Source organism: Lithobates pipiens, unplaced genomic scaffold (assembly GCF_037356315.1).
Source record: "Lithobates pipiens isolate NorthernLeopardFrog02 unplaced genomic scaffold, aLitPip1_a1.2 Scaffold_8, whole genome shotgun sequence".
In the NCBI taxonomy this organism is placed as follows: domain Eukaryota; kingdom Metazoa; phylum Chordata; class Amphibia; order Anura; family Ranidae; genus Lithobates; species Lithobates pipiens.
In genome coordinates, this window is record NW_027507903.1 from 158,719,823 (window position 1) to 158,735,301 (window position 15,479).

A 15,479-nucleotide genomic window follows, 5' to 3' on the forward strand; every position below is an offset into this window, starting at 1 on the left:
CTAAATTCATTGATTATGGAGCAGAGGAAAGAATTTTCCCCTTAAAGTGGTGGTCAGAATATCACCCTTACATTTAGCTAAAAAGCATTTTTTGGTATCATGCCGCTGACTCTGCCAAGTAGCTTTAGACCTGGAATTATGTAGACACTGGGAGGACAATCAGCTACAGCTCAAGTGAACCCCATCAATCTCTGAGGGAACCCTAGTTGAGAATGGCTGCACTAGACAGTACATAGCATACATCTGGTGTTGTCTGTAGTTATTTGTAGACAGGAAAATAGTTGTTGGGGGGAAATAAAATGCTGACAAAGGTGTTATTATTTATGTTAGTAAATGCACAGGTTTTCAAACCTGGCGACTATACTTTTAATCAAGCACCACTTCAGTGCTTCTGAATTCTCAGATTATGATGAAAAAGTGTAAAACGTAATTTTCTCTCAACATAGGCCATGTGTAGATCCATATACGACATGAAAAATGGTCAACAATGTAACGAATTACAGTTTCACATGCAACAATGACTGTTGAGAGACCAGATTTTTCCAGATACTAACGACTAAAATCCTTTTGTGACTCTGAGGATAAAAAAACAGCCTTCTGCTACAAGTACACCAACAGATCCACAGATCTAGCATCCCAGAAACAGTTCAGCTTTCTGCAGAGCCTTTGTTTATGTCTATCAGTCAATATACAGGTTCTACAACCCAGTCTTCCTCAGGTCTGGTCAAAACACTAAGGATCAACAACACTTAATTATGAAGGTAGTATTCTTCTACTTTGACTATTGCTGTGATCTTTTCATATTAAAAACCTTTAACAAAAGAAAGCATTGATTTAAGAACCTTGCAGTGAATGGAAACCCTATCAAGAGTGAACAATAGTTTAGTTCACAGAACACACGGGAATCAAAATATCTGGTTTAACCTTGGGCAAAATACCGTCAGAGAATAAAAATATTCACTAAATCTACTAGGTAAATAAGGAAACCAGTCATCTATGCTTCAACACAGTGCTTGCAGTTATGTCAACCTTTTCCATAAGATATGCTGTAAATAAAAGTCACACTGCAGGTGTGGAATTATTAACGCATTAGCAATGCTTTGCACAACAACCCAAGCTGAAAAAATAAGAAAGCAGCAGACATGATCCAATATTTCTGAACAACAAATAGGATATCCTAATAGACCAGAGCAGACAATGGACTCTCTCATCCACAGGACCCTTGGGAGCTCATCACAGGATGCACACCCGCTCACATCCGTCTTGATGAGCTATTCCCACTGGCAGAGATACACTCTATCTATTTGCAATGAAAAGCATTAAAGCAAGCAGATTCATAATATTCTCTAGAGACTTTTACTGCTTTCTGTCGAAGAGTCTAATGACATAAGGCTATACAGTAATTTAAATATACACAGACATATACCGATCCCTCTGGCTTTGATACATAGCATAACATTACGTGACATTGTTATTTTAATTTTGTTTATTATTCATGATTTTATATATATATATATATATATATATATATATATATATATATATATATATATATATATATATATTATACACACACACACACATAGTTTTGGGGGCGCACCCCCTTCCTCAGAGGTAGCCTACCTCTGAGAAAGGGGGTGTGCCCCCGAAACACATCTGATTTTCCCTGTGATGTGATTTAGTGCATGTTTCCATACTGTGGAAAAAACTTTCTGCGTGTGTTTGGTCTGTTAGGAAAACTACAGGGAACCCAATAGGAGAACTTACAAAGTCCATGAACTCATAACCCCTGTGGCTCATAAATAATAGATATATGGATGATTATAGCCAATACTGTAGGAAGCTAGTAACAAAATGTCTGCAGTAGTTTACTACATTTAGGTGGAATTGCAGGAAAACCTCAGCCCCTGCATAGACATACAGCACCTCAATAAAAAAAAATTCTACACATGCGTGAAACTATTCATTAAACTGGACTATATTAAGTTTACAGTGTGACTGTATTCTTCCATGTGTTTGTGCAATTAGGGTCTCTGTGTGTTGGTGTGGTAGGGTGATATTGCACTTACAAAACAACATACATATGTGTTATTATAATAAATTTACTGTTCTTCTGTTGTGTGTAGCAGAACAAGAGGAAAAAAATAAAAATAACATAAACTCTTAATAAGAGTAACATCATCATTGCCATTGCCATTGCATCTTAATTCTAAAAAAAAAACGATACACTTGGTTGAGATGCCAACTGAATTTAACGCTTTTAGAGTTACTGACCCATTACAAGTGTCAGAGACATGTTGCCCACATTAGAAGACGTGTGCCAATGCCCATGTGTGCCAATGCCCGAACTACGGCCATTGCACAGGAATGTGCGCATGCGCGCAGGTTAGACGCAGTTTGGCGCCTAGTAGCGTATAAAAGGTGCTCCAGGGGCACTAGGCCTTTGAGGTTTGATCTGCAGCTGTTCCCTGAAACCTGACTCTGTGCTTGTATTCTGTTTCAGTGTTTGACCCGGCTTCCTGACCACGCTTCTATCTCCAGTCCTGACCTTTGGCTTGTTTGACCCTGCTTCCTCCTGTCTGCCAGCCTGATCACCTGTTGCCAAACCCAGCCTGGACTCTGACTACTCTCTGCCTGCTGTTTATGCTGATTGCTCTTCTATTGTATGACCTGGCTTGTCTGACCCTGCTCAAGCTTGCTGACCTGCATCCATTGCACTGCATCCGCAGCGTACCTGCACCTGCTGCTCTGCATCATACCTGCATCTGCTGACCTGCATCTGCAGCACTCCTGCACTAGCTGTTCCGGCTTCTCATCTGGCACCTAAAGAGAACCCTGCAGTCACTCTTACCCCACCATACTCTTACCACCACTGTCTCAACTCCAGTGGTCTCCGAGCCGGGGTTGTATGGGAGGTCTCCCCCTGCACATCAGGCTCACACCTAAGGTATGTGACAACAAGTATGCAGATCAGGAAAGTAATAGGATTAGTCATAGGTCCTTTGTCATAGATAGTCAGAGGTCCTTATCGGTATAATTTCTTCAGGTCACTTGTTCAAAAATAATAAAGCAAGCAGGGACATACATGACAGCCAGGCACTAGTATTTTCTAAAGCAGAGCTTAACAATGGTAGCTTTCCTATGTTGTTCATCCCAGGTCCCCATTAACAGCATCTGCTTGTTCGTAAAAAGATAGTACCCAGTGGCTAACATGACGGAAAGGTAAACCATAGTGTAGGACTAGCTAAATTTATACACTTGACTTGGATCAGGTTCTAATTGTTATGTTGCTGGGGCACTTGGCTGTATATTAAAAAGGTCACACATTAGTTACACATTAGATTAAGGTTGGAAGGGAAACATCTGTGTGTCAAACACGAATGTTTGGAGCTGACAGATATATGCACAAATCAAAATTCCTATTTTTACAATTTCAGCACAGATTGAAGCTTGGTGGTAGGGAAAATATGTTGTGTCGCTGTAATGCCTTTATAACAATGGGTGGAAATGTCTCCCTTGGCAGATAAACAGCAATGAACTTTAAAATGAAAACAACACACACGCCTTTGTTTACTATAAAAAGCATTACGATCCAGGAAAAGGCACATGAATGATAAAAATGGAGGACATGGCACTGGACTGGGTGATAAGGCTTTCCCAAAGTGCACAGAAGTGCAGCTCACCAGAGCACAACAAAACAAGCCTGGCTTTGCTCAGCTAGCATTTCCTTTACATAAACCCGATGACTGGCACTTCGATTTTGTCGGCTCATGAGGCTGAAGTGCGGATCACAATAACAGCTTTATGTTTAAAAATAATCATCGGATTCCTGATAAGTCATCACTTTTTTCTCAAAAAAACATTGTAAATAACCAATTAAACTTCATCTGTATACTTCCATTTACTGGCAACCTTTACTGTAATAAATGTTGAAATGTAGCTGGTTGCTGTGTGCAATACCAATTTCCACATTGAGGCCCCATTCACACCTGAGCGTTTTGTAGCTTGAAGCCTGAAGCTACAAAACGCTTGAGGGGAAAAAAATCCATTATTCTCTATGTTGCTGGATCTCCAGTCCAAGTCGGCTGAAGCTCAAACAAGCTCTGGACCCTTTTTTGTCAGGCAGATTTTGGAGCATATTCACCCAAGAAACAGATGAAAAAAAATTGAAAAACATAGCAACAAATGATGAAACAGATGATAATTTTTCCTATTGGCTAATAAAAAAAACGCCAAAGCTCAAAAACGCTGAAAAACGCTGCATGGAAACGCGCAAATACGCACGTCAAAAACGTGTGACAAAACTTCTGGAAAACGCTACATTTAGGTGTGAATGGGGCCTAAACATGCTGGCACTGGAAACCTTAAGACCAGTGAAGAACCAGCTTAGGAGAAGACAGTACCAGATCCCTGGAGAAGGTAAGTGTCCTTTTATTAAAAGTCAGCAACTACAGTATTTATAGCTGCTGACTTTTTATTCATTTTTTTAAATGACTAAAGAACTTCTTTAAATATGCCCAAACTGGGAAAAAATATATATTACTATAGCAATTGTTTGAACCATCATTAATCTCTCAGAAATGTGTCACTTTCTGAAGTTTAAGTACATATTTTATTGATTAGATACATGTAATTACTAAACCTTTCCCTGTGGTCTCTTTAAACTGTTATAATAATACTAAAACCTTACCAGTCAATGATATTACATTTTTATTTACTTGTATTCTCTCAGTGTCAGAGCAGAAATTTTGGGTTTGTAAAGCTGTCCTAACTCCTGCCAGAGCTTGGTGCTGACACCAAAAAGACTGTCATGGAAAAGTGCTGTTAGGATTACAGGAAATGTAATTATTTATCCCCGGTTCACATATATGCAATTTTAGCGCCGGTTCCCGCATCGTATCTCTCCCACAGGCAGTTCACACTGCCCCGTTGCGAACTTCTGCGGATGTCAATACAAAGTTAATGACACTCCCAGATCGGTTCACAGAGAAAGAATTGTGAACTCATACAGGAATGGGATCGATTCTAGTCTGGGGGAAAAAAAAAAATTCCTGCACTATTTAACTGGGAATCCAATGCGAGTTCAGCCATAAAACTGTATGACTGAACTCGCATTGCACAGACATCGCATGCAATCGACACCGCAGGGCGGGTGAGAATCACATGCGATGTCTGTGTCAGCACAAGTGTGAACCTGGGCTTAGTTTTCTATGACAGTTTCCCCTCGTTTAGCAGTCTACAGATTGCAAAAATTATCTGCACTGAGCTCAGGCAGTGGAGCCTCCATAAGGCCTGATTCCCACCTATGCATTTTTAGAGCTTTTTGCATTTTTCAGATTTGCACTGCACCACATTTATCATGGTTTCTTATGGAACACGTTCTATAGAGTGAATCTGCAAAATGCAAAAAGCACTAAAAATGCATAGGTGTGAATCAAGCCTTAGGGCCTTACAGCCTGACATTTGCACTCAAAGAGAACACAAGAAAACTGCTGAACCTAGAATATGGGATTAGTAAAACACCAACATTTCATCACAGTACTTCCCTCATGATCATGAGTAGTCATAAAAATTTACAGTAATTTTAGTAAAAATAGAATGTCTAAAACTCTGTACACATGGGCCGAATGTTGGCCGGGATTGGCTGGTTCAATAGAAACCGGCCGACATTCAGCTGGCCATTCAGTTGGCTTCTGTCGAAGTGTCATGACTAAGAAAAGTCTGCTGAATGGCTCCCGGTCATCTCTCTCCCCCAATGAGAGAGCTGCCTGGAGTGTCCTGGTGGTGGTGCAGTGGTAGTACAGCAGCACCAACCTGAGCTGTAACTTTTTTTTTTTTCGTTCAGCTCACTTGGTTGAAAAAAAAACAAAAAAAGGAATAGTGTGAACTAGGCAAAAGTCAGTTAAGTTACACTCTATGATAAGCTTTTGCTCTGGGACGTAACTATGAATCATGGGGTCCCATAACAAAATTCAATGCCCCCCCCCCCCACCCCCCGGCTAGGTTGCTCTGAATCAGCTTACAGTGTCATTGTGACAAGATGTGTAATTCATCTTAACATAAACTATGCCTAAGGGCTTGTTCACACCAGGTGCATTGAGCAGTGTTGATCAGCTTTGATCAACACAGGCTCAGTGAACGAGCACATAGAAGACGATTGTTATCAATGTGCCTTGTTCACACCATACAGGTACGTTGGTGTGTACTGCATAAAAAGAAAACATATCTGCAATTTTATGCAGCACACCACAACGATGCACTACAATGCACATCAGCAGTTCACAATGTTAAAAACAGAGGTGTAAAAATAGAAATGTAAACAGTGCAATGTCAGCATAGTCAGTACAGTATTGGGGATCAGAGCTATTGATAAAAAAATATAGTTGTAGTACCAAAAATAAGCATAATGATGTCAGCTCTCCTATAAGGTTTTAGCGGAGGAGAATTACTGGGCTGTTCTTACTGCAATAGGTAAAAAAGGTTAATTTCAGCCTGTAATAGAAGTTCAAAGGGCAATATTCTATAACTACCAGCCATCCAGCGGTCTGACCTCAACCTTACTATACCGGAAGAGTAACATTTAACAGTTTAGTTTTCCTTAACGGGGGCCCCCTCCTACTTCATGCCCCATAGAAGCCGTGTAGGCTGCTATGGCTATTGTTACGTCACTGCTTCCGCATTTGCTGCAACTTCGTCAACCCCAAAAATTTTTTTTTTTTTTTTTTTTTTTGTTGTATAGTCAAGTGGTCTTAGCACCTCCTATATTACTTTGGTCTATGTAGACCTAACATAAGGCAGGCCAATACAGGCCTGTGTTGTGCTATTTCTGTGACAACTTTCAATTGTTTCTGTACTGATATATTATTTTAGATCTCTGCATATCATGCATCAACTGCCATTTGCAGCAGCTGGACAACATATGGAAGTAGTATAGTATGTGTAGTCTCTTATCAACTTTAATTTACAGTACAAACAGCAATGTGTATGCATTTTTGGTATCCATACAAAATATGTACAGTTTAAAGAAAACGTGTGAGGTTAGAAATATGGGAGCCATCACTAGTAACTTTTATTTGAAGGTACAAAATCACATTGTGATCCTTGGTTCGCCTAGTAAACCAATGACATGGATCAAGCATACAGGATAGAAATTCAGACTTTATTAATTTTCCTGAGTAGTGAGCCCATCATCAAGAGGATAGCTCCAGAGCTGTACCCCTTAGGAAAAAGTAAGCAATGCTATATCATGTATTACAACCCTCAAAGCCCCACTTTAAAACTTAGTACTGGCACCAATACAATAGATCGAATCTACGCATCAGAAAGTTTAACACAAATGCAAATGATGTCAATATGTTAAAAAGAGACTTGATTTGCACTGTCCTTAGAACAACTTTTGGGCAATTTTTAGGCATTTTACCAAGGCACCCCTGAAGAAAACTGAAGTTTTTCCTGGTTAAATTAGGCTGCTCTAGAGAACCTAATAGAAAGTCACCCAAATCCAGGATAGTACTCTTAGATACTCCTAAAACAATAATTTGAGTCTTACCTGATGACAACAGGCTACCGCTGCTTCCACTGATGATTTTCCCTTTGCTTCCCATATTGGCAAGTTTCGAAGTTTTTAAAGTTCCTGTCTCTGTTAAGTCTATGGCGATTTCACTCAGGCTTCTGGCAGCATGTATTTTAGACTGTTGATTGAGAAAGTAGAGACTAATGATTAGCTATAGTTTTTGAATATATAATAGAAGGCAAAATATTTAGCATTAGGACCCTGTTTGCATGGGTTTTGCTTTTTTTCCGATGTGTTAATGCGAGTTTCCTCCCACAATCCCAAAACATGCTGATATAATAATTGGCTTCAACCCAGGATGTATGTCTAGACATCGATTTTTGATCTCAGGTGCATCTGTCTGTTTTGAGAAAAATCACCCAATTTTGCAATCCAGGATCAGTGTGTTAGCTATAGCTCAATAGTGCACAGTATTGATTTTTGGGCATGCCCCCCCCCCACCTTTACTGCCCCCAACTAAAAATAAGTAATCTTACAAACAGACATGGAGCTTGATGACTGTCATTTCTTCCACTCTAGCACAACAACCAGTTCATCTCCACCAAAACCTAGCACTTTACCTAACATCTAAAAAAAAAAAAAAAAAACCTTTAACCACTATCTAGCTTGTAACCTTAAAGTGGCTGTAAACCCTTACAACACACTTTGACCTACAGGTAAGCCTAGATTAAGGCTTACCTGTAGGTCCAAGAAATATCTCCTAAACCTACACAGTTTAGGAGATATTTGCCCGAAGACAGGCACTGCTGTCTATGGCGCATGCGCCGTAGACAGCGGCGCGCAGGCGCACTGAGCGCGGCATTTTCAATGACGGAGCTGCCGCGCGTGCCGGCTCCCGTGCGCATGCGTGGGAGTGACGTCATCGCGGCTTAGCCGAATGACAGCGGCGGAGCTGCGAGACCCCACCGAGAAGATCGATGTGCCGGACTACAGGGGACAGCGGTGACTTCGCTGGCTCCTGTGTCAGGTAAGTGACACATAATGGACTACTATGCGATGCATAGTGGTCCATTATGCTTTGCCTTTGCAGGGAATGAAAGAGGAAGTAAACTCATCAGGGTTTACGTCCTCTTTAACAATTAACCAAACAGTATGGAATTTATTCACTATTCTAGACAGAAGATAGAGCTATTGGCCCACTTTCAGCGATATTTCAACCTTCTCTGCAAAAAAACAAAAACAAAATGGAAGAGCTTCAAGCAGCCAAAGGCACTCATTATCATCCTCAAAGTGGTAGGGTGATGTCAGAATTGGCCCATAGGTGTTGATCCAAATTTTAAGTGTTTATTGCTTGCTATTATGGGGCCTTTTATGACCTCTTTAAAGTTGACCTATTAACACCAGTATTACATGAGTAATAGGGAACGATGTCAACTTTGCTAAATTATATCATATTTTTTTGAGAATAAAGTACCTCCTGTCTGCCATGCACAAAGCCTACTGCTCTGAGATTTAGAATACTTACATCCTAGGGATAGATGTATTGGCTCTGCCTATCAGGTGTAGCTCCATGGTATCAATTTGAATGTCCTTTATCTAACCTTATCAGTCAGATGAGAGGATCACTAGCAAACAGAGCTGACTTATGTAATGAGCAAATATGGCTGCCTCCATTTACATATATACAGACTATGCATAAAAATAAGGTTTGCATATCAAATAATATTCAGATGACTATAGTTCCTCTTTAAAGCATGGTTATATAAAGGATTGCAAGCATTATAGACTATTAGCTCCTTCAAGGACAGTGACTGTAAGGCTTCATGTACGTGGGACGTTTTTACAACTCCTCCTGAACGATTTACCTTGAGAGATAGTAACCAACATTTAAAATGTCTGTTTTGCCACGTTTACATGGCGTGTTTAAAAAAAAAAAAAATTTTTTTTTCTTTCTTAAATAGCCAAAAATGAAAAACGCCTGTAAACGAAACGTGGATAAACAAGAGTTACCACAATTAGACGCGTTTAGCGCTTGAAATGCCTGTATTCTCAGCTTCTGAATGCAATTTTTTTTGCATTCCAACTGCTTAGAAATGACTGTAAATGACCCTGTGTACATGGACAGATAAGATAACAGAGGAGAGTTCAGGGGCAGTTGAAAAAAATGCCCAACTGCTCCTGAGGCTTCATGTACACAGGATGTTGTTTAACCTCTCCTGAATGACTTAACTCAACAGCTCGAAACCGGCATCTAAAAACATCTGTTTAGCTGCGTTTACATGCCACGTTTAGCTGCATTTGCGTCTAGAAGCATTTGTAAAAGAAAAAAAAAATCTTTTTTTTATTAAAATGAAAAAATGTCTGTAAACAAAACACTGCTTACCGCGCTTAGCAGCGTTTACAGGCTGTAATAGGCATTTGGCGTTTCATATGGCTCTGAACCCATTTTTTTGTGTTACAAAAAAATGCTCTAAACTCAACTGCCTTGAAATGACTATAAACGACCCTGTGTACATGTACTGTTAAGATAACAGAGGAGAGTTCAGGGGCAGCTGAAAAAAAAATGCCCAACTGCTCCTAAATGTCTGTTTACCAGCACTAGTGTACATGAGGCCTTATAAATCTACTTTTTTTTTTTGCAGTGCTGTGTAGCGGGAGAGGTATACCAATGAATGCAATATAAACAGAAAACAGTCAGATGTTGGTGGTATTTGTTTTAACAGCTCAGCACAAGCCCTGCTATTTTTAATTCAACTGAAAAAAAAAAAGGGAACTGTTTAATTTGTTGCATTAATGACATCAGAGTGGCCAGTAGGCCCATTATGTGGGCATGGACAGTGTGAAGGAAGAAAAAAAAAATCTACTCAGCATTTACTATACTGAAGACAATTAAGAAATATAGTTTGGGTTCATGAACTGACATGCTGAGCAAAGCATGAGGAAGTACAGTAACTATGAGAATGTAGCCTTGCGACACCAATGTCACGAATCGTACGCCCACACGCTATCAGTTTGATTGATAGCACAAAGATGGATCTGTCACATATTTCTAGTGCTTCTTCAAAGTAACGCCTGTAAGCAGCATTGAACACTTTGATGAAGTTTCTGGTCAGAGGCCTGTCTTCAAAGTACAGGCCAGCAATATGCGAAAGATATCAATCAATGAGACATTCAAACATATTGGAATCCAAAGCTGACATTGCTGCAAATATGTCACAGTATATTAAAAACATAGAAGAGCGATGGCAGAAAAAAGACCAAGTGGTCCATCAGGTCTGCCCGTATTTATAAAGTTTTTTTCTTTTTTTGTGCCAAGCATATTTGGATCCACTTACTGTTGACTGCCTCACTACCTCTGCTGCTATTGTATACAGAAACTGAACACATGCCATATAAAGTCAGTTAGGATTTATCAATTGTCACATTTCAAATGACTACCAAAGGGTTTTGCTGTATAATGGTTGAAGTAGTATTTGGAAAGCTCAGCCCTTTCACAGGGGTTGGGATCCGCTTTGCTCAGCAGAGGATCTGGCGGATAACAGGTCCATGTCCGCTCAGTTTATGCAGAGCGGACACGGACAGAGCCTGCTCCTCTCTATGGGCGGTCAGGTGTAAACGACTGCAATCTGATCTGCCTAGACAGAGGGGAACAGATCCCTTTCCCCCTCCCCTTGTTTTTTAGCGGACCGGATCAGATTGAAAATAGATCTGTGTAAACAGACACAAGTCCATTTAAACCCCCTGGTTCATAGGGGTATATGGACCATCTGATCAGGTCCTCCTGAAAAAAAAAAAACTGACAGGGGGACCTGATCATATTGTCCGTGTGAAGGGGACCTAATACACGACATCTGATTCAAATGAAAAAGTAATATTGGGACGTCTTTATTTGGCACTTTGCAACCTACTATGGATTCAACATTTATGCCCAGTTGGTGTAATGATTTTTGGACAAGCAGTGTTGGGAAGGATGTCTTTAAAGAGAAACCCCAGCCATTGTTACAAAAAAAAAAAAGTCAGGAACGACAAATGCAAATACAAGCATACCCCGCTTTTAAGTATTGTGCCAACAAGTTACAAAGTCATGCATGCACAGGCATACCCCACTTTTAAGTACGCAATGGGGTTTATTTACTAAAGCTGGAAAGTGCAAAATCAGGCTCACTTCTGCATAGAAACCAATGAGCTTCTAAGCACAGATTGTTCAATTAACCCCAGCTTTGGTAATAAAACCTGGAAACTCATTGGTTTCTATGCAGAAGTGAGCCTGATTTTGCACTTTCCAGCTTTAGTAAATAAACGCCATTGTGTACTTAAAAGTGGGGTATGCCTTTACATGCATGACTTTGTAACTTGTTGGCACAGTAGCCAAATCCCTTTTAAACTGATCATTAAGGTCGGTCGTGAATAGCAAGGTGAGGCCAATTATTTGACATTCTCAGAAGCCAACGTGTCATCTGATGCATCTTGACGTAACTGAGATTTTTGGCTCAAATGTCAATTATAGCTCTCGGTAATTAAATTTGTCTATGAGAAAATGCATGGAATGTTCATCCTGATGGTGTGCATTGATGGCATTGTTTGAATACTAACATATTGGGGGTTATTTACGAAAGGTAAATCCACTTTGCACTGCAAGTACAAACTTCAAGTGCAAAGTGCACTTGAAATTGCACTGAAAGTACACTTGGAAGTGCAGTTGCTGTAGATCCGAGAGGGACATGCAAGGAAATAAAAAAAACAGCATTTTAGCTTGCACATGATTGGATGATAAAATCAACAGAGCTTCATTTCAGATCTATCCTTCAGATTTAAAGACTTTCAAGTACACTTGTAGTTTGCACTTGTAGTGCAAAGTGGATTTGCCTTTCGTAAATAACCCCCATTGTGTATGATGTCAGGTGCATCATAACTATTCATCAAATTTACAAAAGCATCTCTGTCAAATTGTGGTTATTGGAACTTTAGGGCTGATTTACTAAAGGAAAACAGACTGTTCACTTTGCAAGAGAATTTTCCCTTAGCTTCGGGAACGTGGTGGAAATTCACTTTGAAAAGAATTCCAAAATCACAAGGAAAATAAGAAGACTATTTTTGGTTGCACGTGTATGGATGATGGAATACAGCAGAGCTTCACCGCCTTATCTTGCAAAGTGAAAAGCCTATTTACCTTTAGTAAATCAACCCCTATGCGTTGGGTTGATACAGAAATATGCATACAGACACGGATGGTAAAGTAGACAATCTGATAAAAGCAAGAAATATACCAATGCCAAATATACCAATGCCAAGATCTCCTTTGTGCAGGATATGAGAGGTAATAGTCATAAAATGAACTCTCACTGACTGATAAAAAATGGGAACTTCTATTTCTCAGTTGTCACATGTCTGATCTTGTGATCTTTTTATTATTGTCTAAGGATATAATGACTCCTAGGCTGTATCTAAAGGAAACGTAATCAGCCGAAATATAAACCATTTCACGAATGCCTTACCTTGCTTTGTTTTCTATCCAGATAGAATTGGTGTTGGCTAATGGCCATAGCCCAGATGGACTTTATGAGAGCGGGACACGCGTACCACGTGTGCACAGCGATCCCTCCATGACCAAATGTCCTCCTGGTGACAGATGCCCTGTATGCAGAGAAATGAGCTGTGATTTCCTCTGGACACATAACACACAGACACAAGGGCAGGAAGTATAAATCAGTTTACAACTGTGCTGAACAGAAATGGCTTACATCCTGCCATGGCCAGAGCAGGCGGATAATCTAATTGGACACTGGTTAACCTAAATTTGTTAATATGAGACTGGGTGGATCCCCATCACGCTGTACTGATCAGAGAACACAGATGTACGCCAGATATTGCTCTACTTTTATACTGAATGTGAAGAACACTGATTATAAGTAATAGTAAAGTGCAACAACCACAGCAACCAGCTTACTACAGCCAGGGAAGTGAAATATACATCTGCTATGGCTTATTGAACTTTAAACATTGCCCCCTACTCTGTAAAATAATCCCTGCCTCAGTAAACGCCTGGAAGTCTTTTGTTGTTTACACACTCATATCATGCTTCACATGGTTTGCTCATTGCAATAATATTGGGTGTCAGAACACATGATCAGTGTTGTGTCTATCAGCTGCCCTTGTGTTCACTTACATCTTGTGCTCGCTAGCCTCCTGCAGTAAATATACATTATAAAATCAGATCAGCCTTTGACAGACCATGCTGGGATTTGTAGTTCCACAACAACTGGAGGGCCATGGGTTGTCAATACCTAATCTGAATTCAATCTCTAGATAAGTGTGTTGTATCATGAAGAACTAATTCAGGAAGGTCTGTGAACAGCACGTGAATTCTACATACATACGGAACACGTTTCCCTGTCCAAACATTCCTGTCATAGGTATGTTCGGTTATTTAGGCAATTACCTTCTAAGTATTCTAGTCGAACAGGAAAGCTCATTAGCCATATAACTGACATACCATGGAAGCCATCATGTCATTAGGTATTCTAATTTTAAATATGGAACCTGTTATCTTAGATGACATGGAGATTGGACAAATGTTTGCCCTCTTCATCTGGGGAAGGGAAGAGATTCATGAAGACACGGGCCTAGGGGTGAAATAAATCCAGGTGCAGGACTTGTTTGGAAGGGGAATAAAGCTGTTCTGAAACTGAACACCACTAAGTCCTTCCACTCTTTGAATGTGTGGGACTTGACGTGACTTGGGGATTACCAAAACTACCAGCAGAAGTCAGCAGAACAGGTTTCTGCAACTTGTAGGCATTGTCAGATCAAGCCTTCTAAGCATCCTTTGTACAGTGATGACAAGGAGAGCCCCTGTTTAGCCCCACCTAACGTTACAGTAAAACACCTTTACAGCTCCTCGTTTACTATATTCACACTCAGACAATGCTTTAGTCATTTACATTAAACTGTCATGCATTTAAATCCCTGGCAAGAAAAGTGCTAAAGACTGCATAGCTTCTGTATTGTGCCTTAATGGAAAAGAAGTAACACATACACGTACATCCCTACAATCTAGTCTAAAAAAAATCCACTTTATGAATATATAACGCAATACGTAGCATTTGCTAGTGTTCTCTGAAATGTACTATTCCCTATTCATTGTAATCAATGTGCACAGCTATAGTAGGACTGTTTTATGAAAGGTGGAAACCACCAAATTATTGCCTATTTAGAGCAACATGTATGCATAGAGACGTGTTATTTTATAGTGTTAGGCAGTAGGGTTGTCATCCATCAATACGAGTTTTCCCTTTGTGGATTGATGCATTTTGGTGTGGATAGGGTTATTTTGTAGCGTTAGGCAGTAGGGTTGTCACCCATCAGCATGCTTTTTCCCTTTGTGGATTGATGTCTTTTGGTGTGGATAGGGTTAAATGAAACCTAAAGGCAAAACTTTTCTTTCAGTTTTGGACAGAGTGGAGAGGGATTAGAACCCCAGTGACTTTTTATTGTTGTCTGTATTCCTGTTAGGGGGATTCACTTTCTCTATTTGTCATGTTTACCATTATCATTAAGAGTGAAAGTAAAAGAAAAGCCAACATTTTGGGTTGTTCCCAGAAGAGTAATAGAGGGAAAATCTTCTAATGGGGACATTAGTTCTGGTGACCTGTGGGTCCCCAAGAGATTCTCTTAAATTGCAGGGACTTCCCCTCACTTCCTGTTTTGACTATGTGAAAGGATGTGAAGGGAACTCTCTCCAATGGGACACAGATGGCAAAAATAAACCTTACAGGGGTTATAACCTTCCTATACGCTATCCAGAACCAAAAAAAAGTTTTGCCTATAGTTCTATTTTAAAGTATACCAAAACCCAAAAACAAAAAATGTAATATCTTGCAGCTCATTAGTCCTTAGAGGTGGTGGCTGCATTAGTTTACCATTCTCGTTTTTTTTTCTGTATTTTAACTTGGTGATCCTGCCAGGA

The 15,479-nt window shown here is 39.9% G+C and overlaps 1 protein-coding gene across 6 annotated transcripts in view; it reads right to left on the reverse strand.

Moving 5' to 3' along the window:
- The window catches only part of FRMD4A (FERM domain containing 4A), a 583,773-nt gene that overhangs the window by 43,928 nt on the left and 524,366 nt on the right, over positions 1-15,479 (reverse strand). For all 6 annotated transcript variants that reach the window (XM_077472972.1, XM_077472971.1, XM_077472970.1 and 3 more), the window contains exons 13-14: positions 13,009-13,147; positions 7,550-7,691 (exon numbers count right to left, since the gene is read on the reverse strand). In XM_077472972.1, coding sequence (XP_077329098.1) covers positions 7,550-7,691; positions 13,009-13,147 — 281 coding nt within the window. The remainder of the gene's footprint in view (positions 1-7,549; positions 7,692-13,008; positions 13,148-15,479) is intronic.